We start from the raw sequence: 25,757 nt of genomic DNA, 5'->3' as shown, positions 1-25,757 counted from the left end.
AACTTGCAATTGGCTTTCTTTCCTGTGAGGCATTCCCTTTCAAATGAGCATTCTGCACTCAACAATAGCTTTACTTCAAGCATCCAAGCCCCTGGGCACACCACTGCCCATGCCAAGGAGACCTAGCCTGTCAGGGTGAAGCTAATGCAAGTCAGAATTCCTGCCTGCTAGGCTACTGCACTATGCATTGTCCTCAGAGAAGCACAGCCATCTTTTTTTTCTGGGTAACTCTGCTGGTTTCTGTGTGTATTTTCCCAGGAGACAACGTGTTAGTAGCTGTAACCAAACATCTCTGAATCAATTATCTCAGTGCATTTTGCTTATTGAGCCTCTTTGCAATTTTAATTCAGGTGAATCACATAAATTCCCAGGTATTTGTGTTTTAAGATATAACTGCTGAGTCACAATGGTCCCCACTCATTAGTCTTCAAATGACAGAAAGTATACAAAAGAATTAGAAGCTGAGAAAGGGAATGTTAAATGCTCCGATTACTCTATTTAACACCGGCAAAGAAGCAACTTCTCTTGGACTGTAGTAAACGTATCATGTAAAAAGTTTGGAGATGGATGATCTCTTTCAGAATGTTCTCTGTGAAGACAAGCCAAGGTCACCGTTGTGGCATAGCAGCTAAAACTGTCACCTATGATGCTGGCATCCTGTATGGGCACTGGTTTAAGTCCTGGCTGCTTCATTTTCCATGCAGCTTCATGGTAATATGCCCGGGAAAACAGTGAAAGATGGGCCAAGCTGGGAGACCAGAGAGAAGCTCCTGGCTGCTGGCTTTGGTCCGGCCCAGCCTTGGTTATTTCAGCCTTTTGGGGAGTGAGCCAGCAGATGCAAGATCTCTCCCCTGTCTCTTCCTCTCTTTCCCTGTATCTTTGCCTTTCAAATAAATTCATTAAAAGAAAAAAACTTAGACCAATACAACATTCCCTCAGATAAACATCCTTATTTTGTTACTTTTAGACTCTCTTTAAAATACTTAAGCATGTTCTGGAGTTAATTAGGTTTGTATGACATCAATCATGGCAGTTAATAATGTATTTGATCAATATATACAAATAATGAATATGTACTGAAAATGGTCAGGCAAAGCAATCAAGAGATAGCAGTACCCTAAGAAAAACAAATGAGCAAATGAACACTCTTCTTTTTAATAGAATGATTGAGATATATTAGGACACAATGGTTAACCAGAACAGTTAACAGTGAGCAGTCTGGAGAGACTCGGCCCAATTCTTGATTAGTCGTATTGGAGCTTTACCTCAGAAGATAATGGCAGGTGAAACAGTCAAAAAGATCACTAAAGACTTCCAATGGCAGAGTCCTGGTGGAATACACTGTCAGGGTGGGAGGAGGAAACGGAGTGAGAGTAAATCATACTCCTTCCCTCTTCTGCTTTTCTTAAAGAGGTCGGCACACTCCTCTATACCACCTTTCTCCTTCTCAGGTCTAAATTATTCTCCAATGAGCCTTTTGCTAAAAGCACGACCATACAACCAAAACTCACTCAACTTAAAGCAACCATAAAACACACAACATAATGAAGTACGTAATGGAGGTCACTTGGTGTCAGAAACCGAGCCAGTCTTTTTAAATGTTGCTTAGCAACAACTGTTGGTTTTCCTCCTCCACAAGGGAGGGCCCAACCGCACTGACTAAAGCCATCATTGCTGTCATCAAAAAGCATTTATGAAGGGCCCACTTCTGTCCTGCTCTGTACAAGGGGCAGATGTGGGTATGTGCTACAGTCTAGTAATGCAGAGTCCTATTAGTAAGACTGGTGCTTGCCTGTGTGATGAGACACATCAAGAAATGGAGCAGACAGAAATTACTTCTGAGGTTACGGCTAGGGAGAGAACTGAGGAGCTCAGCGTAGCTCGGTTCTCTGATTCCCAGATGGAAGCTGTTTTTGATGAGCCAGAAGTAGCCACAAGACAGCTGACCATGCTTGACTTTAATTCTCAGCTTTCACTAAGAGTCCCTTTACCTGCCATATGTGAATTGAGGATGATGTACGATTTTAGAGTCATACTTTTCCAATCATAATCTGTCATGACTCTATGAAATTTTGTGGCTGCTTTCTTTCAGATTGGACATACACTTACCAGCAATTAATAGTTCCCAGAAAACTGAACTTCTGTGATACTTAGAAAAATACTCGATAGGAAATATTTCAGCCTACCAGAATAAGTCACCAACAAAGGGAGACAAATATTTGTCATCCCTCAGAGTTTTAGAACACAAGATTCTTAGGGACTCCTTGCCTATTTATCACGTTAGGGGTTCAGCTCAAACACAGGGTAAAACAGTTCCTGAGTGGAACTGTGTCCCAAGTAATTATAGAACTGAAAGTGATGGAAAATTTTTATCAAATACAGTAGAGACATTCATGAACAGGAGCACCCTATGTCAAAAATAAATGGGTCAAATGTACATAGATCCTATTTTTCTGTAAGAATCTACCTTCACAAGAATCCCAGTTAGAGCCTACCTAGAAATAATGTCCCCAGAGGAAATGGCCAAATCCCCTGCTCAACACAGACAAGCAAAGTTTGTGAATGAACCCTTAGTAACACAAATTCCTCTAATGCCTCTGTAAGCTTATACCTGATGGTAGATTCACAAACATTGCTAGAGGTTGAAACCGTTTTCTTGAAAAGCCAAGAAAGTGTCATTTGCTACAGGAATGATTTATTATTGTTTGCCCAGAATATACCTCATCAACAAAATCTGTGACTTTAATAGGCCACTTTTAATAGAAGTTATTTAAAATATATAGAATAAAAGATAAAAAATCTATTGTTCTTAATGATGAGCTTTTTCTTTGATGGCTTCAATTATTCTTTAGCTTCAAAGCTACGACAGAGATGATGCCTGTTTCTTCTGAAGTCATGGAATATGTCATCATTTTTCTGTATTTCTCATCAAAGATTCAGTTTGAGCTTTATGCAGACTCACAGGCAAGCAAGCACCAACTCAGCAGTGAAATGTAGCTGAACTAATCACACAGGAATGGTGGGCTGGGGTGAACTCAGTCATTCTAAACCTAACATCCATCAATTTGGTTTCTAAGAACAAAACAATCCAGAAGACTGATAATGCAAGGAGTTGGTACTGTGCATGTGACTACTTCTAAGATGGAAGTGTCCTGGTAATCACTTTGGAGTGAATCCAACGTGATCCAAAATAGCATATAGCCTACTGAAGACTAGTTAAAGCAGTTCTTTCTTTTCATTGATAAACCTCCCAAAGAGTCAATAGGAGAAAATTCTAAGAACGGAAAATAAAGGTGCCAAGGAGAGGAAGACAGCCTGAGTAGTTACTCTGGTGGGTGGCCATCTACGCAGGAGCCCAGCTGTGAGACAGGCGCCTTATTGTATGAGATCTTCCTGTTTTTGCAGTATGAAACAACTGCCGAAGTCATTAAAGTCACAATGACTTTATTAGGGACTAACTTTTGACTCACATTTTATACTTTGTTAGTCATAAGTTAATAAGAATTCCCAGGTATCGGGAAAGCAAAGGAGTTGAAAATTTCTTCTGAAATCTTGAATGATTAGCCGAGGAAGAAAGAATCTGAAACTGTGGTGAGATTAGTTTGTGAGAGCTGGTAAGCAGAGCTTCTGTCTTTTTGAGCTCTGGCCTTAAACAGATGTGTACTCTCATGTAAGATGAATTAGCTTCTCGGGGGTGTTTGTAACTTGAGCTCAGTTTTACGTTGGATGAGAGCTAATTTCTAAGGTCCTTTTCAATTTCAAAAGCTTACTTTTTCTGCACTTATTTTGTATGGAAGAAATGAAAATTAAATAAAATAGACTTCAATTTCTAAGCTTGGACACTTTGTAAATTTGACATTAAAATGAAGAACAAACGTCAGAACAAGGGTATCACATACTTTCTCCAAATCTCTTAATAAAACTTGCAATGTCCACAATTCTTAGCTTTCCAGATCATCTGATAACACCCACACATATCATCTCCTACAAACTTTACATCCTGAAACTTTTTATTCAGTTTCCTAAGTCATATGTTAGTTTTACTTGAGAGGCAGGTAAAGTTGAGCTGAGTGGGTTGGTGACATGGTTAAAGAAGGAATAATGGGCATGCCATTGCCCATGAACCTCTACTTACCTTATAAGTGGGTCAGCTGAACAAATAAGTTGTATTTATTAATATCTGCAGCAAACCTCTCACCCAACAGGGAAAATGGATCAGTCTCAGTATTCATATGCCAAAGCAGAAATAAGTCTCCCAAAGATGCTAGATTTGAGTGATTCTCTTCCTGACTACCCAATAAGATAGAACTTCATGATAAATAAAGCAAAACAAACACCCTATCCGTATCATAATTTTGCAACAATTATGGAATTTATGATGAAGCAAAAATCAAATTCCACTTCTTGGTTGACAGACAAGTAGCTGCTCAAGTGACATATTAAAATGCAAAGTAAGGACAAACCATTAGTTCTTTCATATAGAGAATCAAAAACAGTTTTTTTCAATTGACGACAATTGCTGTTATCTTCACACTAGGTTTTTAAAAGCTCCCACAATAGATATTTTTTCTGATCTATTCCCTTTGCTGCTGTCCATTTTTCTTAGAATTTCTGAAAATGTCAAAAGATATGACACACGTTATTGAAACACTAAAAAAAAAAAAAAGAAAACCAACCAAACAAAAAACCTCTCCTAGACCCAAACTAATTCCCTTAAGAATGTTTATAGAAATTTCTCATTCCCTTAACTCTGCAAGTGGCTGTTGTGACATGGTTAAGTAGACATATATTTGAAGACTCATATTTCTGCTTTGCCTTTTAATATATTTGTATAGTGTTTACAAATTACATACATCTATTCTTCCACATACATAGAGTTGCCAGGTGTAGCAAATAAAATCTAAGAACACCGATTAAATTTGAATTTCATACAATCAATTATTTTTTTAGTTTAGGTATGTTTCAGACATTTCCTGTCTAACTATTCCATGAAGACACTGAATTTTAATGTCATACAATTTTGACACTATATCAGGCTCAGAAGCACTTCTCTTTTTAAAAAGTTTACAATTTTCAAAGTTACTATTCTGAAAAAAAGGGCTCTTCTGGTGAGAAACACAAGATCTGTCCTTTTTCCTGTTTTGGAACACTGTAATTTCATTTCATATACTTGATCTCTCCATTTTAATCTATTGATAGAGACCAAGAGAAGTGGTACTTTGGCAGATTTGGGGTACTGGCTTGGTATTTCAACAGATGATAAAAATCATAACAACTGAAAAAAATTACATTATTTAGTTACTCTTCTAGTTTTCCTTTTAAGTCAGCTACACCTGTTTCTGCAGTAAGTATTAAACCCAAGCTTCTAGAGCCAGTTCTAAGGCCATGGGATAGTAATACGATTCCAAAGTGGATGACAAAGGTTTCTATTGAAACATTTCACAGCCTGAAGCCTGGACAGAGGCAGTTGTGTAACCAATGAGAATCCTTTCCATGGGTGAGAACATGAGCTGCCCCCTTCTGACTACTGTGCTTCAGGACCCCTGCATCTCACTTGAAAACAATTACAAAAACTAAGAAACTTTGCTTGCTTTCTATAATAACTCAGTAAGTATTAGACATGAATCTATGTAAGAACAGCTTTCCATTTCTAGTCTACATCTCTTGATGTTTTAGGAACCCTGCCTTATGAAAATTCCAATTATTTTGCAAGTACAAAAATCAGACATAGCTTACTTTTGACATTTCCACTCCATCCCTGAAAAATACCATGTGGCATCTACTGTGTAACAAGTTAATTACATTGATTTCAGGTAGTGACTGTCACTCTGGGATAAAAGACAATGGGTGCTTCAAAACCAGTCTGCAGTATCATGCTTCTAAATTAGGAGTGTCTCGGGCCTGGAGAGCTCACTAGTGTGGCAGTTTTCAGCTTCAACTGTGAGATCGTCGACTAATAATGAAAACTTCTGAGCTCCCTTGGCACATTTTTTTTGTTTCCTGAAAGCATATATGTTATCTATTGGGTATTTTGTTTATCCTATGCTAGAATATATGACTGCACTCTGAAAAGAATTGGCTACAGGTTGGAAGTGTAAACATGTTTTTGAAGTGAAAGGACAGTAATTTCATCCAAACACAAAAGTATTATAATCCTTTCATATTTTGTTTCTTTCTCTTATGAGTTCAGATTAACTAATAGGTCATAAAATTTAGAAGTGATTGAGGAAGGTTTTGAATAGCAGTGAATCCCAGTACATGTAGGTTTTCTGCATTCATGAGAAGCTTACAGAAGCAGTTTGAGCATTTGCTGCTAAGCCCATAGCAGTGGACTCTAATAGCACAAAGGAGACTGTAGCAGCAAATCCAACATTATGACAGCATGGCAAGGGAATAAGTGAGTATTCAACTGAGCCTGGAAATGAAATTCCGTATTGTACAAGTCTGAGAATGTGAGCCGGGCATTGAGTTCTAACAAATTAAGTTATTCCATATTTAACATGGGAAGTTTAGAAGCAATACATGGGAAGCGGTTGTCAAGTTGTGGGACATCTAATTGATTTTCTTTATTCCATAGAATTTGTAATTGAAGTGAGATTAATCTTTGAATTTTAAGAGTTTGATTTGAATGAATAGTACCTTCCTCGCTTTAGATTGGTTTTTGGGTGGAAGTTTCAGTTGATTTTTTTTGGCACCTAAACTGTTTTATCTCATTGTTTATAACAACTTATATAATTGCCTACTTAATCCTACAATACATGGCTGCAGGTGTGATACACTGTTATGTCATATACATTACTCACGAAACTTCAGACTTGCTGGCTGACATTCATGTTATTTACCCAGTCTCAGAAGTGCAAACCAGACTTGCCAGAAACATAGATTAAGCCTGTCAAATAAAAATCATAGCTGTAAGTGGCCTCCTGTTAAAGTCATACCATTTAAAAAACATATTCGGAGGCATCAAGCTCTTGGTAACACTACTCATTTTTCTGTACTTGGCCAGTTTCCTCAAACTAAGAAATTGAGGACTCCTCATGTATTGAACAAAATCTATGAGTGATTATGTAAGTAGGACACAAGTATTAGTGTACCATTATGCATTTTGCTTAGATTTGCATAGTGCAGATAATGAATTAACATATGAATCAACAGAATATGTGACTAGGCTAAAGGGAGTGTCAGAGCGTGCTAGGATAGAAAACATAACCAAACAATGGTGAAATAATTAGGCTGTTGTTTTCCCGGCACAACAGATATGGGGAGTGGCTGAGTGACAGGCACATATGTGCTCCCTTAGGTAAGGGCAGCCTCCACTGCCAGGTTTTGAAGGCTCAGCTTGTTTACTGGATGCAAACTGTTGGAGAGAAAGGTACGTCAAATAACATCAAATCCAATCAATCAACCAACTGACTCCAAATACACACACACAACTAAAAATGTGCTTGATATGTCTGCTAGAAAGAAAACCACTGTCGTCTGTAACAACTGTGTGCTTAGACATCTGGACTTTGACTGTAGGAGCAGCTGCTTTCACTACCTGGTTGGGGTAATGCAATACCTCATTCACTGTGAGCCAACTTAACATTGACAAAACAGGAAACAGGTTTCAGTGGGCAACTCCATGTAGAAAAACTGAACTGGGGGGCAAAGAGGGAACTGGAGATTTATGGATGCTACTTTATTTGCCATTAACAGTTTATTTGGTTTTGAATAAATTCGATCAAGTTTCTGAACATTATGTAATTGATCTAAAAATTTTTCTGAATGCCTACAAGGAGCCCAGAACAGCTATGTGCTGTCCCCAGTTGTGAACAGGGTAACAGTGGCGTCACGCTGTGGTGTAGGAGATGAGTCAAAACAAAGCTTTACCAAAAAAAAAAAACCATAAACCATAAGTTGCAGCAGCAAAAGTTAAGAACAACAAGCTGCTCAGGTAAGGAAATCAGCTATGATCTCTTCCAAGAGATAACATCTAAACTGACAAGCAAAAACAAACAAACAAAGGAGCTTTGACTAATTTCTAGCTTCAAAATTCTGAGTATATGCTTTGCTAAGAAATTACAGAAGAATATTATCATCTGCCTTGCAGATTTCCTTTTAAAAAAATTTAAGTCATTCAACTTTGGAGTAAAGAGAAAAAAACACTCTATATTTACTACTTGAAAAGCTTGAATGAGATACTTTTTTCTTTATTCTCATTTCCACATCTGAAAATGTGGAATTTGCAAGTTTCCTCTGGGTGAGTATTACAGAACTAAGGCAAAAGCACAGTGTATTTAAGAAAGGGCTTTTCAGTTGTGTTTCATTAGCATGCCAGTTTGGGTCTGGCAACACAAAAATAATACACAGGTACATATTTAAAGAGAGTATCGTTTTACTTGACAAGGTCTGCTCTGACATCACAGGTAGCACTGACAGCGATAAGCTGTGAATGAAGAATTAGGTTTCAAAATCTCCCCAAGGTCCCATCCCTAAATCTCGGGTAGATGCAGAGTTATCTGAGAAACGAACTTCTGGATCAGGTCACATGATCATAAAAGAAAAAAATTTTCCTAATAATTGCTCTTCCATTATTACATTTACCAAAAACAAATCAAAACAAAACAAAATACACACACACACACACACACACACACACACAAAGAATCAATTCTGGCCCAAGGATTCATATTTTGCTTCTGCATTTTTGGTAATATTCTCTAATTTAAGGACTGTTTAAGGACCATGAAGAGTTTTTCTTGAAAAGCAATACAAGGTTCACTATGCTAGACATGTGAAATACAGAGTCAGGCAACAATTGATTTCAATATCTAAAATCACACAAAAAAGTTAGTGTCAGATTATTTTAAAGTAATTTTCATAAGTAGAAAACAAGTTCTATCAAGTTAAATGGAACCCATTCTTAAATGTTTTAAAAAATATTTCCAGTGAGTCTCAATGGAATATTCTTAGGGAAGCTCCAACAATGAATAAGAAAGGGGGAATAAGCTTTGTGAAACCAAATCCTGAGTGTTACAGTGAAGCAGGGAAAGACTCAGTGGCCACTTACCCTATCAAGAACACGAATAATGGACTGCCCTGGCCAAGGAAAACATATCTGTTGCATCAGTAAACACATACATATCTAAATCATCTGACTCAATTCAAGAATTGAGCCAAGAGGAACAATCACAATGGACAGAGAGTGGCTACAGGCAGGGAGGGCACCACGCCCTTCCAGCTAAATAAACGGTAGTATCTGGCTGATTCAACTGACCCTTTTGGCCATCTATGGTAAGAAATCGGAATGTATTTCTTTAGTGACCAATCAAGAGGTTCCCGGGTAACCGTACAGACCAAGAAAAGCACACAGTTGAAATGCACATTATTATTGGATACTCTTAAGAATGTTTTGTAGCTTTTATTTTTAAGTGCTAAAAAATTTCCATCTTCACTATCATTTTATGCCATCAATGAGACTTTGTCCATATTCTAGGCCTTATTTAAAGCTGGATACTCTATTTTAAATTAAAAGGTCAATGAATTTCTCAAATGACCAAGTCAAGTTAAGTGGAATTACAGCTTTTACAAAATAACCCAAAAATCAGCTACCACTAACAGACAATGCTTTTATTGGCTTTTCACTTCCCTCCTTACAATTCAACTGCAACAAAGCTGTGACTCCTTGGTACTTTTTAGCTCTAAAACCATAAGCAAAGTGGAGTCTTGAACACTCAAAACATGATTTCAAACCTTGAGAGTTTGTAAACAGCAAGAGTCATGAGTAAAACCTGAGATACTGAAAGCTACAGCTATGGTATTCATCCATAAAATAGGTAAGGGGATGGCTTACGAAAAGCTGATGGAACTAGAGTAGGTTAGCCATGATTTCAGAAAAGGAAGTCAAGAAGTTCAGCACGCAAGGAGAATGTACATACTTCAGGGTTTGAGAATGTGTTTTAGCCAAAGGGTCATTTTCTACCCAATGAAATTGCAAGAAAGTAGGGAAGGCTTGTATTTCTTCCTTGTTTAGTGATAACAGAACTCTTCTTACTGGTACCTTTAAGTCATGGTTTCAATATATTTTCTGACATCAAAGATAGAGAGGATATGGGAAATCTACTGATTTGGGTCAACAGAAGGTACTACGATTTTAGTCGATTTTTCTCACATGTACTCATTTTTTTTTCTTCCAGGCAGATAATTATCCTTTCTTTAAAAGGGTTTTTCACAAAGTTAATATCCTCTCAAATCAATTTGCTACCTCAATCTTTCTATGTATTATCACAATAATATTAATCTTACCCACTAAAAATTAGAACTTATTATTTTTTTCATTATATGGAAGAAAATTCTCTCTTAATCATACTGCTTCTTAATATAAATTATTATTCAAAATGAGATGATACCAAAAGAGCTAAAGTAAGACTGTTAAGGATTTTTTTAGGCATGGAAAAATTTTCTTAATAAACATTACTACCAAGTTGATCAATTTTTCCAAGTCATTTTCCTTTTATTTCCTCCTATATCTCCTCACTTAAATAATCAGATTACTAGTTCATTTATTATCCATATTTTATGATAGAATATCTTTCAGTATCTGTTTAATATGTGGCTGGGCTGAAGGATATTCAGATAAGAAACAAATACTAAAAAACACAAGCTACTTAAATCTATGAATATGTGTCTCTATATACAATGAATGAGATTTGTTTTATCTAAATGTTTATGATATATTCATAATACTGACATCACTTCTTAGTGGGGCATTATCAACATTTTTGAAACCCACTCCACTGGGATGTTTGTGTAAGAACCTAGAACCTAGAAAAGAAGGGGGTGATCATTTGGCACAGATACATCCCATATCTGAGTCCTGGCTAGTCCACTTCTAAAACAACTTCCTGCTAATGCTCCTGGGAAGGCACGGGAAGGTGATCTGGTACTTGTGTGCCTGCCACTCATGTGGGAGATCAAGATGGAGTCTTGGTTCCAGGCTTTGGCTTGGCCTACACCTGGCTATTAGACCCCTTTGGGAAGTGAAACTGCCTCTCTCTTCCTATTTCTTCTCTCTCTCTGCCTTTCTCCCCCTGTTCAAGTCACTTTGCTTTGCAAGTAAACAAATCTTAAAAAAAAAAAAAAAAAAAAAAAACACCAAAGTTGTTAAATTAACATTTCACTTCGGACTATTAGATCAGATTTAGCAATACCATATAGTTCAGTTGAAAACCTATCTTTAGGGCCCAGCGGCTAAAGTCCTCGCCTTCAACGCACCAGGATCCCATATGAGCGCCGGTTCTAACCCTGGCAGCTCCACTTCCCATCCAGCTCCCTGCTTGTGGCCTGGGAAAGCAGTCAAGGACGGCACAAAGCCTTGGATTCCTGTACCCGTGTGGGAGACCTGGAAGAGGTTCCAGGTTCCTGGCATCGGATCGGCGCAGCACCAGCCGTTGCGGCTCACTTGGGGAGCGAATCATCGGACAGAAGATCTTCCTCTCTGTCTCTCCTCTTTGTATATTTGACTTTGTAATAAAAATAAATCAATCTTTAAAAAAAAAAACCCTATCTTTAGTGACAATTTCTCTTCTTTCTGCCTTCTTTTCAAAATAATTACTTAATATTTACCTTTTCGGATATGACATGTCCCAAATCTAAAACTTTTAAATAATCTTAATCAGTTTTAGTCTTGATATCTGTACTCTAATTTCACTGTTACAATCACTTGTGATTTAACATGGTGCCTCCTTTGTTAGCAGAGTGAATGGAATGTAGCCATACAAAGTTTTTAATGATTAAAACTGCTATATTTTGGATAACTAAAATTAAAAGTTAAAGTAATTGAATCATGAAGTAGAATGTTTAGTTTAGTAAATTTGCTAAACTTCAATTCATTAGGGCTTTGGGTTTCAAAAGCAGTATAGTTTCAAATTGTAAGTCATTAGCAGCAGGAAAAATGTTATGACTGATGAGCAGCATGGCCTGATTTATAGCTTTAAAATCCACTCCTTAGAACAGAAAGATTACCAAGAACTTCCCCAAAACAAAACAAAAGAACAGGGGATTTACTGTCTTCTTCATTTCTAAAGAACTTAACAGTCCTTTCTTTGTGGAAGCACTTGGCTACTTTAAAGTAAATCAAACAAAGGAAGTTGCAGTAAAATATCCAAGAGACTAAACAGTTTGGCACCAGTTGAGGGAAACATCACGTACAAGTGGGCAAGATAGAGACAGGCTGGCAGGTTCGTGAGAAAACACTCAAGTGCAGGGATGTGCAGGGACCCACATAGACACTTGGCACGGTGCCTTGCAGAGTGTGAAACCTATTGACTATGGCATAAGTTTGTCCTGGCATCTTCTGGTTTAGTAAGTCCTGGCTTCCTGATAGCTCAGCTAACTCCACTGTCTGAGCTCATTTTTGCTAAGAAGTAAGCCTCCTGAAAGATATTAAAAGAGCAAACTCCACCCTTGCCTTTTCTTTGATAAATAACAATGGCATAGAACTTGAGAGCCTTTTAAACTGGGAGACATTATAAAAGACGAAAATAAAATTAAAGACAAGAAGTATAACAAAAAGAAATGGAACATTTTTTCCAGTAATATATTTGAATTATGTATTTTTTAAAAACTAGTGATCTGGATTTATCTTAGCGTTTTAAACACAATTCTCTGACATTTTCCCATGTGAAGAGACTATAGTGTTCTCTTGTCAATCAACCAGAGGTGCAGTGGTCACGGATAATGTCCCCTGACTTCTTTGTAATTGCGCAGTAGAGATTTGCTCATTCAGGGTATTTCACGTGAGTTAGCAGAAAGTTTAGGCTAACTGTATTAGAATTTGGTGAAGGAACTGGTCCTATAAATACCAGTACATACATATTTATGTTAAGCATAATAGATTGTAAATCACATTTATTACCAAGCACTAAATAAACTTCAAATCTGATCTTATCAGTTTCAGAAAGAATTTCAATATTGAATCATACGCAATAATACAGTGATTTTATCATATTGAGAGTAATTGAAACAATGATAGATAAAGAATAACAACTTAATCTTCCCATTCATCTTTGTTTTCATAAAAAGTCAATGGAAAACAGTCTACAGTTTTTTTTGTAGCAAATGTTGCTATATAAATTTTTATTGAAGCATCAACTTTTTGTGATCATGTTGCGTGCATTGGAAAGGACATAATAACAAGATGAAATTACAATGACAATAAATTAAAACTAGGAATTATTTCTATATTCTTTTTTATTTTAGGTGATAACTCTAAAGGGAATTTGAGGGTAGCCTAACGAACGTCTATTAAGCAAAACTTTACTATCTTATCTTAGGCTATGTTGAGAAATTTTAGAACATAAGCATATCTTGAAATTTAGTAAACTGGCCTAAAATTGATTAATAGATTAATAAAATCATTTGCATTTTTAGAAGTGCTTTGCATCATTTCCTAGAACTGCTTTTAATCCTTTTCCCTATGTTGGTAGATTATGCTTTGCAGTAAGGAAAGCTGAACTTGTAGTAATTAATGGCTGGGTTAGAGGCTGAGAATATGCTATTCACAGACTAGGATTTTGAAATAGACCTCAGTAGTGACAACCAGTTAGAAGAATAAGATATCCCACCAACCATTACAATGTTCTCCTAAAAATTAATATGTCAAAACTTTTTCCTGTTTGTCTCATTGGATCATTGATGATGAGTCAGACGGCCCTGGGTAAATTCTGCCTCCCTCATTTTATTTATTTTTGGCAAATTATTTCAACTCCCTAAACCTCATTTTGCTCATCTATAAAACAGAGATAATAATAGCAACACTATTTTAAAAGTTTACTCTGAATATTAATCATAGACTGTAGAAAAAGATCTTAGCACAATCTGCATATAGAGAATACAATATAGATCAGCTTGGTAGTTTATGATTATTATTCTATCAATAAGGACAAGAGTTACATAAGACCATAGAAACAGTCTTTTTTTTCAAATGTTCTGTCTTATAGATAAGAAATTGTAATGGCTCAAAGTGATTTAATTTTCTATGACAATACCACTAAACAAAGGTGGAGCTAGAATGTCGAAGTGGCTTATTCCTGGGCTATTTCCACTTAGCTTTGTGGCTCTATATTTTATACTGTATAAAATGATTTCTATTTAATTTTGGACTTTATCCCATACAAATCTGAGTTTTAGTAAAGAGGAAGCAAAGACATCTGAGTGCCCACCCGGCTGTCAGAGCTAATTTCCTTCTATTCTGCCTTCCAGCTCAGGGTACTTCCCACTTTTGTGGGGACGCATACTTTAAGCTTGAATAGTCATATGTAAAGACGTGACATGAATTGTCTCCTACATTCCTCTCTTGAAAGATATTCATTCATAATGACCTGGGAGCTCAGACTGGATAAGGAATTCTTGATATGATGGTACAGGCGGTCCTAGCTGCTTGGTCAAGTCCTATCTTCCCTTTCCTGACTGCCAGGGACTTCTTGGGCAAGACCCAGTGAGTCCTGTCCTACACAACTCTCCCCAAACCCAAATATCAGCCTCTTGGTTAGCATTTGGGCTTGAACATGTGTATTCCTGTAGCACATGCAGGGAAGAGGCCCGAGAAGTGGATTCAAAGGCATTTGATCACAGTGTGGGAGTCCAGTAGATGCAAACCGTAGCCTACAAGGGAAAACACATCTGCTCCCGTGGGCTAGCCAACTCCTTGTCTTTTAGGTTGGAGGGAAGCTTGAGCAAGATCAAAGAGAAGATCCACCTTGCACTGAGGATGGCACTGCTCTAATCATAGACAAACTTGGATTAGTTACCTGGCTAGTGCGTTTCTGAGGGATGAATCTTTTGGTCAGTAAAGTCTATTTCTTTTCGGTTTGGCTGAGTTCAACACTCCCCCTGGTTAGTGATTATTGAGTTAGCTTATGAGTATAGGCAATTAGTTGCTTTCGTTATCATAGCATAAGTTACCCAGGAGGACTCACTTCTGTGATGTTATCTAGAGCTGACCCCGTGTCTCCCTTTCTTATCACCTAAGTTTCCTTAGCAAACATTAACTGAAGATCTAAGTATTGGTACTTCATTTCAAACAAAGTTCTGATAGGCAGGACTGCTCTTTTCAACAGTAGATCATTCATTTTCACTAACAGAGCCCCAACCTTTGCACTGCACATGAACATGGAAAAGCTAGCACATGCTGAGCACCTCAGTGGAAGGCATTTGGAAGGAAGGTTAGGACAGAACAAGTTGCTTGAATACAGCTCCTTATTGAATGGCTCAGTACATTCTTTTGTAAAACCTTTCAACATGTCGGTTGCAAATGACCTGTTTGACATTTTTCACCTGAAACCTCCAGTTGGAGTCAAGGTGAGAGGTGGTGTTTTTCAGTAAACCAGAGGAAACCCTCCTCTCACCCTGCCAGTCCCAGTTAGGTCTCCCTGGGATTGTTCTGGGCTGGTCCTTCCTCAGCCACTGTTGTTGCAACTCTGTACTCTTCTGACTGCGTCTGTCAGGAAGGAGACAGGAAATTCTAGTCACCCTCACAGCAGCTGTGCCATTCCTCCTATCCTCCTCCAATGACGTCGATGGCTTTGGTGACACAAGGTCAGGAACTGAGCCACAGTGAGGGTCAGGAAGACAGGTCAGTGTTTATGCCGTTGTTGGGCTGGGGATCCTGCTGAGCTTATTTGCTTTCTTCCTTTCTATACTGTTTCTCTTTCCGTTCCTCTTTTTATAAAGCAGAGACAAAGCATCCTGTTTTCAAAACATATGACTGTTTTGCCACAGAGGAACTCATGCTCTTGATGTGTTTCGCTGAAGCGTAAGACTATTCTTTTAATTCAGGAGGTGATGAAAGCTAAAACACACAAGTTAATGAGCAAGTCCATGACAATCTGTCTTTAAGCAAAACAGCTCTAGTGCAGCTAAGTGAACTTGAACTGTTGGCAGAAGGTTCACCAGATATCCTTCCCCTCTTGAAAAACATAAGACCGTTGCCTTATACAGCGCCTGCTGAGCCTTCTCCTCCTTCTTGTACCTTCAAGGAGGGTGGGGAGTTGAGGACAATCTGCACTACTGACCCTCATGGCTACCACTGTCTCTGACATTTTGAAATTTTGTTTGGCCTGTAGCTGCTGTTAAGGGATGGAAGAGCTGCTGGCCAAGGAGAAGACTGTTTTTTAAGTCACAGAAATAGTTCTAGGTGGTTGCCTGGACTCCATAGCATACTTATCAAAGTCAGCTACAATCTTTGAATTGCTCAGTTGTCTTCAAAATGTTAGTTAACAAAAATAAAGCAATTAAAAGAGCAAAACAAAAAAGGACAGCCTTCCCCTGGTGAAATAAATATGAAAAACTGCTTTTCTGCTTTTCCTCCATCAAACATATTGGTGTGACCCTTTGGTATGTGGACTAGCATTCTGTCATTCTCAAATAAAAGGATACTTCAAAAGACTAATGAAGAATGGTGTTAAAAGATAAATTTATTTTGGTGCAAAATATTTTTTAAGTCCATACAGCTTTTTTTTTTCACAATATGCATTTTTAACCAATCTTCTGAAGACCCCTTGTATATATAGAGTTTAAAATGTTTTTGTACCAAAAAGCTATCTTTAGTTTTATTATCCATCAAATCTTAAAGTACCCTTATGTACCAGCCTATGGGTCACACTGGCTTTCCTGTTATCACTTTTAAGTGATTACTCAGAGGTTATTTAACTGAAAGAGCTAAGGATACAGATTCTTTGTATAAATGTAGTGGATACTGTGAATAAGTTGCCATTTACTAAATTACTACTTCATTCCAAGGGCCTTGCTAAATGCTTTAGACATACTATCTCAAATGATCTGCACAGCAACTGAGAGAGCAAGGTATATTTTTCTAAAATATTATTTACTTATTTATTTAGGTGACAGAGTTACAGAGACAAAAGAGAAATTTTCCATCCTCTGATTTGCTTTCCAAAGGGCCACAATGTCTGGGACTGTGCCAGGCTGATGTTGGGAGCCTGAGATTCCATCCAGATCTCCCACATGGGTTAACAGAGGCCCACACACTCAGGCTATTTTGCTGCTTTCCTAGGCATATTAGCAGGGTGCTGACTCTGAAGTGGAGCAGCCAGGCCTTGAAGTAGCACTTGAAGCCAGTATAGTAGACTGAGGTTTAACCTGCTGTGGCATAACACAGCCCCAAAAGGCATCGTCTGTATCCTCGTATTGTTGTTGTGAATATTGAGCTTTGGAACAGCTGTATAGAACAAACGATTAGTCAGTCCAATTCGAAAGCACACTTTCTAGAGGCAGATGGCAGGCACAGTGGTTCAGATGCTGCTTAGGTCTCAAGCCTCGACCACTGGAATACCTACCACTGGAGCCACTTGACATGGCTCCTGATTTCAGTTTCCTGTGAAACACGCCATGAAAGAAATTAGGTGATGGCTTAAGTAGTTGGGTTTTTGCCACACACAAGGAAGACTTGGCCTGATTTTGCAAATATGCTTTGGCCTGGCCCAGACATGGCAGTGACAGGTATTGGGAAGTTAACCACTAGGTGGGAGGTATCTGTCTCTCTGTCACTCTTTCAACTACATAAAATAAATCTTTAAAAAAAAACCCAAAAAGTATAAAAAATGTCTTCATACTCACTTCTACTTCTGCAAATTAGAGTTCTGCCACAGTCCCTTTACTTAATAAGAATAAGCAAAATATGACCAAATAAGGACACATAATATAGCAATGATGTTGTTGATAATATTTGTAAACAGCAACTTGGATACAAACTTCAAATTATTTCAACAACAAAATTTTATGTGAAACAGATCATTTATTTCTCCCCAGAATCTATAGCAATATCAGAATAGATATAGATATGTCTTCTTAGTGGTCATCAAAGAATTCTTATCACATTATATGTGAGTCAGTTTGCTCATGCTTCATTCAAGACAATTATCAAAATACTTTAGACTTTACAAAAAAAAAGTATTTAAGCAATCAGGTCTTTGAAAAAAAAAAAGATTGAAACTAACCTCAACTCTTACTTGGGCATAATTCTTCCCCTGCTTTGTCTTACGGACTTTCCAGTGAAAACAGTTTGAAGTGACATGCTTTTTACTTAAGCTAACTGAGCATTGAGATTTGGCCCTTTCTTTAGGGTTAACTCTATTTAACTTTCATTGCTTCCTGCACAGGATGCCATAAAGGAGGGACAGAAGCCTTGAGGGACTGGAATTCTCACCAGGAGCTACATGGTCTCTGGTCTCAGTGTCTCACAATACTAATAATGAAGATGAAATTATTTTGGGTAAATTTGCAAGAGAGATAGTGTTCAATGCCAGTACTCTAGACACAAATCTGGTTACAATGCTATAGCATACACATCAAAACTAAAAATGAAAAATAAGGACAATTTGGAGTTTCTTAGGAAGTATTCTTTACCTTTTGCAGTTACTTGCCTGTCTTACCTTTGCACCGCCACAAGTTTCTCCATGGTGAAACCTACTGAAAGTTACCACTAAGTAATGGATCTATATCTTATAAAACAATCAATTATCACAAAATACAGACACCAGAGTATCTGTTAATGCACCAAAGTGAGTGAAAGTCCTCAATGAAGTCTCCACAAGCTCTGAGAAAGTTACATAGTTAAGCCCTCCTCATGGGAAAGTAGCCCGCTGAGAGCCACAGCACCCTGGAAAGTCCCTGAGTTAAAGCCTTCAATGAAGAACTTCAGAAGCAGTCTTCACACAGTTAAACTTCCTATGTGTCCTGCCTATCTCCCTTCCCCAACTTTTGAACTCTCGACTTAAAAATCTGAGAAGGGGACTTATTTTTGTCCTTTTAAACCAATAAACAGAGTTGTGGAGTAAATAAACTTCCCCCTCCCTTCCTTCATGCTCTCCTAAAGGTGCTCCTCTGAGCTGGAGCCAGCAGGCCTCCATCCAAAGGTGAGACTTCTAAGGCCTTGGGAGAGGAAGGAGGGATTCCCACTCGGAAGCACACCTCAGGACTACAGAGGGCTGGAGCCCAAGACAGAGCTCCTCAGGCGGGTGCTGGAGCCCAGCCTCTTCCCAGCCCGAGGACCCAAAACAGACACTGCTCCTCCAGCTAGAGGGAGTGAGGACTCTCCATAAGTGCCTTGGGGAGACACTAAAGCTTTGTGTCCCAGGATGTATGCACGTGTATACACACGTATCTGTGCAAATACATAGGTATAACTTGTACAAATGCATATGTATAACTTGATCCCCTTTACTGTGTTTGCATAGTTAAGATCCTCAAGTTCAAATACAGAGAAACAACAAACAACTCTTACTACATAAATTAAGTAAATTAGCACTCTCAGTCCAGGTGTTAATTAAACAAATGATATAATGATAGATAATTAAAGCTCTTCAACACTAAGTTTTGTCTAGAGATTGTAAACAAAACCTTTTTTCCCCTTGCAGTATGAGTGGGATTTAGTTTCAAATGATTCCACTTTGAAAGCCAGCAAACTTTTAAAGAGCTACTTTCTATTTCAGAGATCAATTCTTTCTATTCACTTAGGTTGGTGGCAGCATCATGAAATGTTAGCAGATCCTACTATGTGCTTCTCAGCGGAAGTTTTTCAAACTTGAGGGCAAATCATTTTCTCATTGACAGAAGTAGGGTAGAGAATTTTCCTCCTTATAACAAGCAACACTTGATGGCAGGGCAACATGTGGCATACATACACTTTTTAGATTGCTGATAATTGGAAAAGACAACCAACAACAGCAACAACCACCACAACAAAGATTTCCATTTGTTTGACAATAGGCTTTACAGAACCTTGTAGTCTTGGGTAGATTCTGAACTGCATCCACAGCCAAGGACAGCTAACTGAGGACTTCAAACTTCAGCAGTAGTACCACAACACCAGCCGACAGTTTCTGAGAGTTGGTGGTTGGGTAGGGGACGGTGCAACCAGAGCCCCTTGCAGGGCTCACACTGCGCTGCGTGACAGGGTCGCCTCTTACCTTGTTAGAAGCCATCTCGCTGACTGAGCGGTAGGTCTGGATGGTCTCGAGCTGGTCGAGGCACCAGTCTAATTCCTCCAGCGTTTCCATTGCTAATTTTTGATACGATTCTTCTGCAAACAAGCACACAGACATGTAGTTAGGCTGCAGCGGCTGCAGGCTGTCCATAGCAGTGTCCCGGCTGCCACCGCTGATGCTGGCGCTACTGAAGGTGCCCCCGTGCTCCTTCATTATTTGCGCGCCGACTCCTTCCTTCCAGCTCTTTCCACCAGGAGAACAAATCACCGTGGCGCTGAGGGCGCCCGCGGCGGCCAAGTTTTCACGCCCCCCGCGCCCCCGCCCGCCTGGATGAGGTGACAGTGATCTACCAAGAAACTTCCTCTGAGGAAGAAGGCGGGGGAGCCGGCTCTGGCAAGCTCATCTGCATAAATGTGTCCGAAAACCAAAGGCAGAGAAGCAGGGAGAGTTTTCTCACACTCTGAGGACCTTAGTCATCCAGGGTTCTTCGGGTTGCCTGATGTCATTTCTGAGTGTTTGCAGTCTAGTGGAGAAATGAGGAAAGCTTCTCCTCGTCTAGCTTTTCTTCTAAACGAAACAGCCGAAATTTTGGTGGGGAGGAAGATTGACCCTTACGTTCAAAAGCAAAGCAGTCTTTCACTCCGGGACGGTGGAAAAGGGGGGAGGGGGCGGCGCTGCATTAGGTCGGAATCACTTTAATTCGGCAAATGCTGACCCGCACCAGTAGGAGACACAGGCGATTTCTTTCTCTTGAATCTCTCTAATTAGAGGCAAAATGAGGTCTCCCTTGATAAGAGTTCAGGCTAAGAAAAACTGTCTGGAGTTTGACGTGAACACGTTTATTGGCTTGGGAGTCCTGCAGCTCTTGTTATACTAAACAAAGCTAAAACTTCCCTTCTGCGGGTGCCAGGATCACAGGGAAATTCTGACCCGGACTTTCAGGTGGAGCTAGACTAGTGAACGGTGCAGATTTTCATTTTGATTAAAGCTGGGGACTCTGATTGATCACTTGGAATCTACACTTTCTGGAAATATTTCTCAGGGATTCCAGCCTCCAAACTAGCATTTTCAAGATCACATTTTGATGGCACAATTACAACTCTCATGACATATTCACAACATGTTATTCCATATCCAAAAGTCTGTGGGTCTAAACAAATACTTCAGGTTATTGACTTAAGAAACCCATGTTAATAAACACTAAATTAATTTTATAAATGGTAGATGGATTCATGAAGCTACAGCTGGTTTTAAGAAGCAGGCTCCAACATACACAAGGGAACAATATATAGTGACGTTACTTCGGTTTCTGGAACACAAGTGCACAGTAGTCATTAACAAAATTACAAGCCTCATATTGTGTTTTAAAATAACAGTTCTGTCATATTTGGAGCCTGTTGCTTATACATTTATGCAGAACTCCTAGCCACACTACTTAGGCTTTTTATTATTATATGAATAATATTTCGAATGTGGAACTCAAATACTTGAGGCTAAAAAGGAATAAACAGACGGGAATCACCTGGCCACAGATGCACAGTTCAAAGAATAGTTGCCTTGTTCAGCCCTGAAGTGTGAGTACTCTTTGGATGAAGCAGGGGTTAAAATTCAATATCCTGTGTGTCATACTCAAAAAACCACTAAACCACTGCAGGCAACTTCCTCCATTTTTTTTCACACCTCTCAAAAATGTGCAGATGAGAATTGAGGTGTTCTTAATAAAACTCACTTCAAGCTAGACTGACACATGACTTTCTTCCCTCTTTTCCCAATGTTGGAATGTTCTTTTGCAATGTTACCTCAAAAGGGAGATCTTCCCTCACCCTGGAGGAGTCCAGAACAGCACTTTGCTTCCGCTGTTACTTGCCAGAAAAACATGTTTCCCAAGGAAGCTTTTCCTGGAGAGACACAGCCCTCCTACCCTCATCCCCTGCCTCTAATACAAGCAAAACTTGAGCTGCTTTCCAGCTCTTTGCTTTCAGGGGCTGGTGTCGTCCAGATCACAGTCTGTGATTGTGCTAGGATTGTGGTGTGCACAGTCACACCAGTGCTAGGATGATGGCGCAGTCAATAATTTGCTCTGGACATGTGGAATGGTTGATGTACACACCAGCTCTAGCATGATAGATCACGAAGAAAAAAAGGGATCTGAATTCCATTCAAGCTTGACCAAGGAGATAGAGTAATTATACCAATAGAAGCATCAGAAAAAGGAGACCCCTTCAGAGATACACCAGTTGGTTGTTATGGTCATGGCTTAGTTCTTGTCATTTCTATGAACCCAGCATGCACACATGCATCTTTTTATTCTGTTCTTTTAAAAAGATTTATTTATTGGGCCCGGAGGAGTGGACTAGCGGCTAAAGTCCTAACCTTGAACGCCCCGGGATCCCATATGGGTGCCGGTTCTAATCCCGGCAGCTCCACTTCCCATCCAGCTCCCTGTTTGTGGCCTGGGAAAGCAGTTGAGGACGGCCCAAAGCTTTGGGACCCTGCACCCGCGTGGGAGACCCGGAAGAGGTTCCTGGTTCTGGCATCGGATTGGCGCGCACCGGCCCGTTGTGGCTCACTTGGGGAGTGAAGCATCGGATGGAAGATCTTCCTCTCTGTCTCTCCTCCTCTCTGTATATCCGGCTTTCCAATAATAATAAAATCTTTAAAAAAATTTTTTTAAAAAGATTTATTTATTTATTTGAAAGGGAATGTTCCAGAAAGAGAGTGGAAGAGATAGAGACAAGCAGAGATATGTCTTCTGCTTGTTCATTCTCCAAATGAGCACAAAGGCCAGTACGTTTCTTGAATTACGACAAAATGATACGTAACTGACTGATAGACAGGGTGAGAATTTTCTTCATTTCCCTCATTTTCAGGCCAACAAAAATAAATGGTATATTCAGCAAGGAATTGTATAGTAAAAACCAGCTGCATGATTTGCAGGACCCTCTATAATAAAAGTACGGAAACTCTTGTTCAAAAACAAGATAATATGCTGTTACAGGTATAATGAATGAAGCGTTATACTTTTCCTGCATTTCTCTCTCAATCTGTCATGATGCTTCTTGTTATTTTTTTCAATTAAGTTTTTATTTTAAAATGATTGCAAATTGGTAGAAAAATTGCAAAGATGATGAAAAGAAAGCCCCACATACCCCACTTTCCTTATTGTTAACATTATATATTGTTATTGCACACTTGTCACAATTAACTTGGTTTACTATTTCATACCACATTTTGAGTGGCATAGGATACCATAGAACCTTCACAAGAAACAAGAGACTCTGTATTCTGTGACTCTTACCAACTGCTGTGTGCCTCCTCCTGGCAGCTGCCAACATTTGCTGCTGTGTCCCAGCCAGGAGCAGACCCTGGAAAAGCAAGTCAAGCACTTCTCCATGCCATGGTTTCTATATTGCATTCCAGAGCAGACAATCCCTTAGGTACTCAGGGATACCCCTAAGGATACTGTTGCCTCTGTACTGAGGTGTACTAAAGTTCCAGATCAAGCATTGACAGCAGGCTCACTGCCACCAACACACGGCATCTGTCTACTACACTACAGCTATGCCACCCAGAGGAGTGACAATTCCTGTTATGCCCCACATGAGACTTTCCAAGACACACACGCTTAACTCAACTTCTTCCTGAATATGTCAAGACCCCTGCTGAGAAAGAGGGCAGTGTTGGTCATAGATTGTGGCAAGAAGAAAGAGGTCACATGACCACTGGGGTATCAGGGATCAGAAGAACGGTGGAAGTATCTGTATAGCACAGACAAGTGTAGAAAGTACAACAGCACATAAACAAAACTCTAAGCCACTGGCACAGATTTCATCTTCCAATCAGATTTCACTCTCAAAACACAAGTTCAGAGATATAATTGCTACAAATTTTAAAAGCAAATCTGGTTGGCCAGTAAGGCCCCCGCCTGCAACACAGCCCATGTGAGTGTTAGTTCATGTGCTGGCTGCTCTGCTTCCTATCCAGCTTCCAGATAATGGCATGGGAAAGCAGAAGACATGGCCCAAGTCCTTGAGCCGCTTCCACCCACATGGGACGCAGATGAAGATCCTGGTTCCTAGCTTTAGCCCAGCTCAGTCCTGGCAGTTGTGGCCACTTGAGGTAGTGAACTAGTGGATGGAAGACTTCTCTCTGCTTTCGCTTTCTTTATATGTATCTTGAACTCACAAATAAATAAATCTTTATTTTCTTAAGAGAAAATATGGAACTCTTTTGAGCCTAATACAACTACACAGGTCATGCTCTCAGGATACTATTCCTATTCCTGAATTGTATAAAATGATCTAAACAAGGAAGAGATTTAACACCCTAGAAACAAGTCTCAAGAGAGGAAAAGTAGGTAATGTTACCGTGGACAGTCATGTATTCGACTTTAGTTTCTAAAAATTTACAGTGGGAATGAACGGTAAGAACTAATCTCCCTTCTCTTACTCCTACTTCCCTTTTTTCACAGCAAGTAGTAAAGGCTCTTAGGCTGTCAGTTTATAAATACACATTTGACACTTAGAAACTGAGAGAAAAATGAAAGAATAGTTGCAATTAATATTAGCCTGGTAATAATACATGATACTAAAGCAGCTCTTTTGTCAAAGGAGATCTTAAGCATACTCTCAATTATTGCAACATTTCTTTGTGATATCATTTTTCCTTTCCTTCTTTTGATTATTTTTGCTGGAAATTCAGATATACAGAGAGGAGGAGAGACATTCACTGGTTCACTCCCCAAGTGGCAGCAATGGCCAGAGCTGAGCAGATCCAAAGCCAGGAGCCTGGAGTCTCTTCCCGGTATCCCACGCAAGTGCAGGATCTGAAGGTTTTGGGCCATCCTCAACTGCTTTCCCAGGCCACAAGCAGGGTGCTGGGCGGGAAATGGGACTTCCAGGATATGAACTGATGCCCATATGGGATCCTGGTGCATGCATGGTGAGGACTTTAGCCCCTAGCCTACTATGCCAGGCCCTGCAATAGCATTTCTAAGTATGGTTTTTGCTTTGTGTTTTTTAACCCTCAAAATATAAGCTTATTGAATAAAGTTGAAAAGAGCAACAAAAAAAATCTGCATCCCCCTAAATAAAAAATCATGCATATTTCAGAGCTCAGTAGCTGTTCTCACATGCAGAGGTTATGCACAGGAAAACATTGATAATATTATTTTTAAAAAGATTTATACATTTTTATTGGGCAGATTTACAGAGAGAAGGAGAGACAGAGAAAGATTTTCCATCTGTTGGTTCACTCCCCAGATCGCCACAATCACCAAAGCTTCCCACATGGGTGCAGAGTCCCAAGGCTTTGGGCCATCCTCTGCTGCTTTCCCAGGTCATAAGCAGGGAGAGGATTGGAAGTGGAGCAGCCAAGACATGAACTGCCACCAATATGCAACGTTGGCACTTGTAGGTGGACAATGAGCCATTTTGCAGGGCCAAGGCTGGTAACCTAACTTTCTTCCTTCCTAGCTTTCTTCCTTCTTTAATTCAAAAGAAAGATCATATTTTATGGAGAGAAGGAATGACATAGAGACATAGAGACGTAAAGATCTTTCATCTGTTGGTTTACTCCCCAGATGGCTGCAGTGGCCAGAGTTGAGCTGATCCAAAGCCTGGGGCCTACTCTAGGTCTCCCACATGGGTGCAGAACCCCAAGGCTTTTGGACACTCACCACTTCCTTCCCAGGCCATAAGTAGGGGACTGGATGGGAAGTGGCACAGCCAGGACACAAACTGGTGCCCATATGGGATGCCAACACTTACA

The 25,757-nt window shown here is 39.4% G+C and overlaps 1 protein-coding gene across 4 annotated transcripts in view; it reads right to left on the bottom strand.

Annotated features, from left to right (window-relative positions):
- Positions 1-20,784, bottom strand: part of LOC101536684 (cAMP-specific 3',5'-cyclic phosphodiesterase 4B) — a 40,223-nt gene extending 19,439 nt beyond the window's left edge. Inside the window, exons 1-2 of one of the 4 annotated variants that reach the window (XM_058657729.1) lie at positions 20,604-20,784; positions 19,971-20,083 (exon numbers count right to left, since the gene is read on the bottom strand). In XM_058657729.1, coding sequence (XP_058513712.1) covers positions 19,971-20,060 — 90 coding nt within the window. In that variant the 5' untranslated portion in view covers positions 20,061-20,083; positions 20,604-20,784. Of the gene's footprint in view, positions 1-19,970; positions 20,575-20,603 lie in introns of those variants that run through there. The other 3 variants (XM_058657715.1, XM_058657724.1, XM_012928028.3) reach the window with 3 other exon arrangements.
- Positions 20,785-25,757: the final 4,973 nt, after the last annotated feature.

The sequence above is a fragment of the Ochotona princeps genome, chromosome 2, assembly GCF_030435755.1.
Source record: "Ochotona princeps isolate mOchPri1 chromosome 2, mOchPri1.hap1, whole genome shotgun sequence".
Classification (NCBI taxonomy): Eukaryota; Metazoa; Chordata; class Mammalia; order Lagomorpha; family Ochotonidae; genus Ochotona; species Ochotona princeps.
The sequence above is the reverse complement of the archived record's forward strand: the minus strand, read 5'-3'. Positions and strand labels throughout refer to the sequence as shown.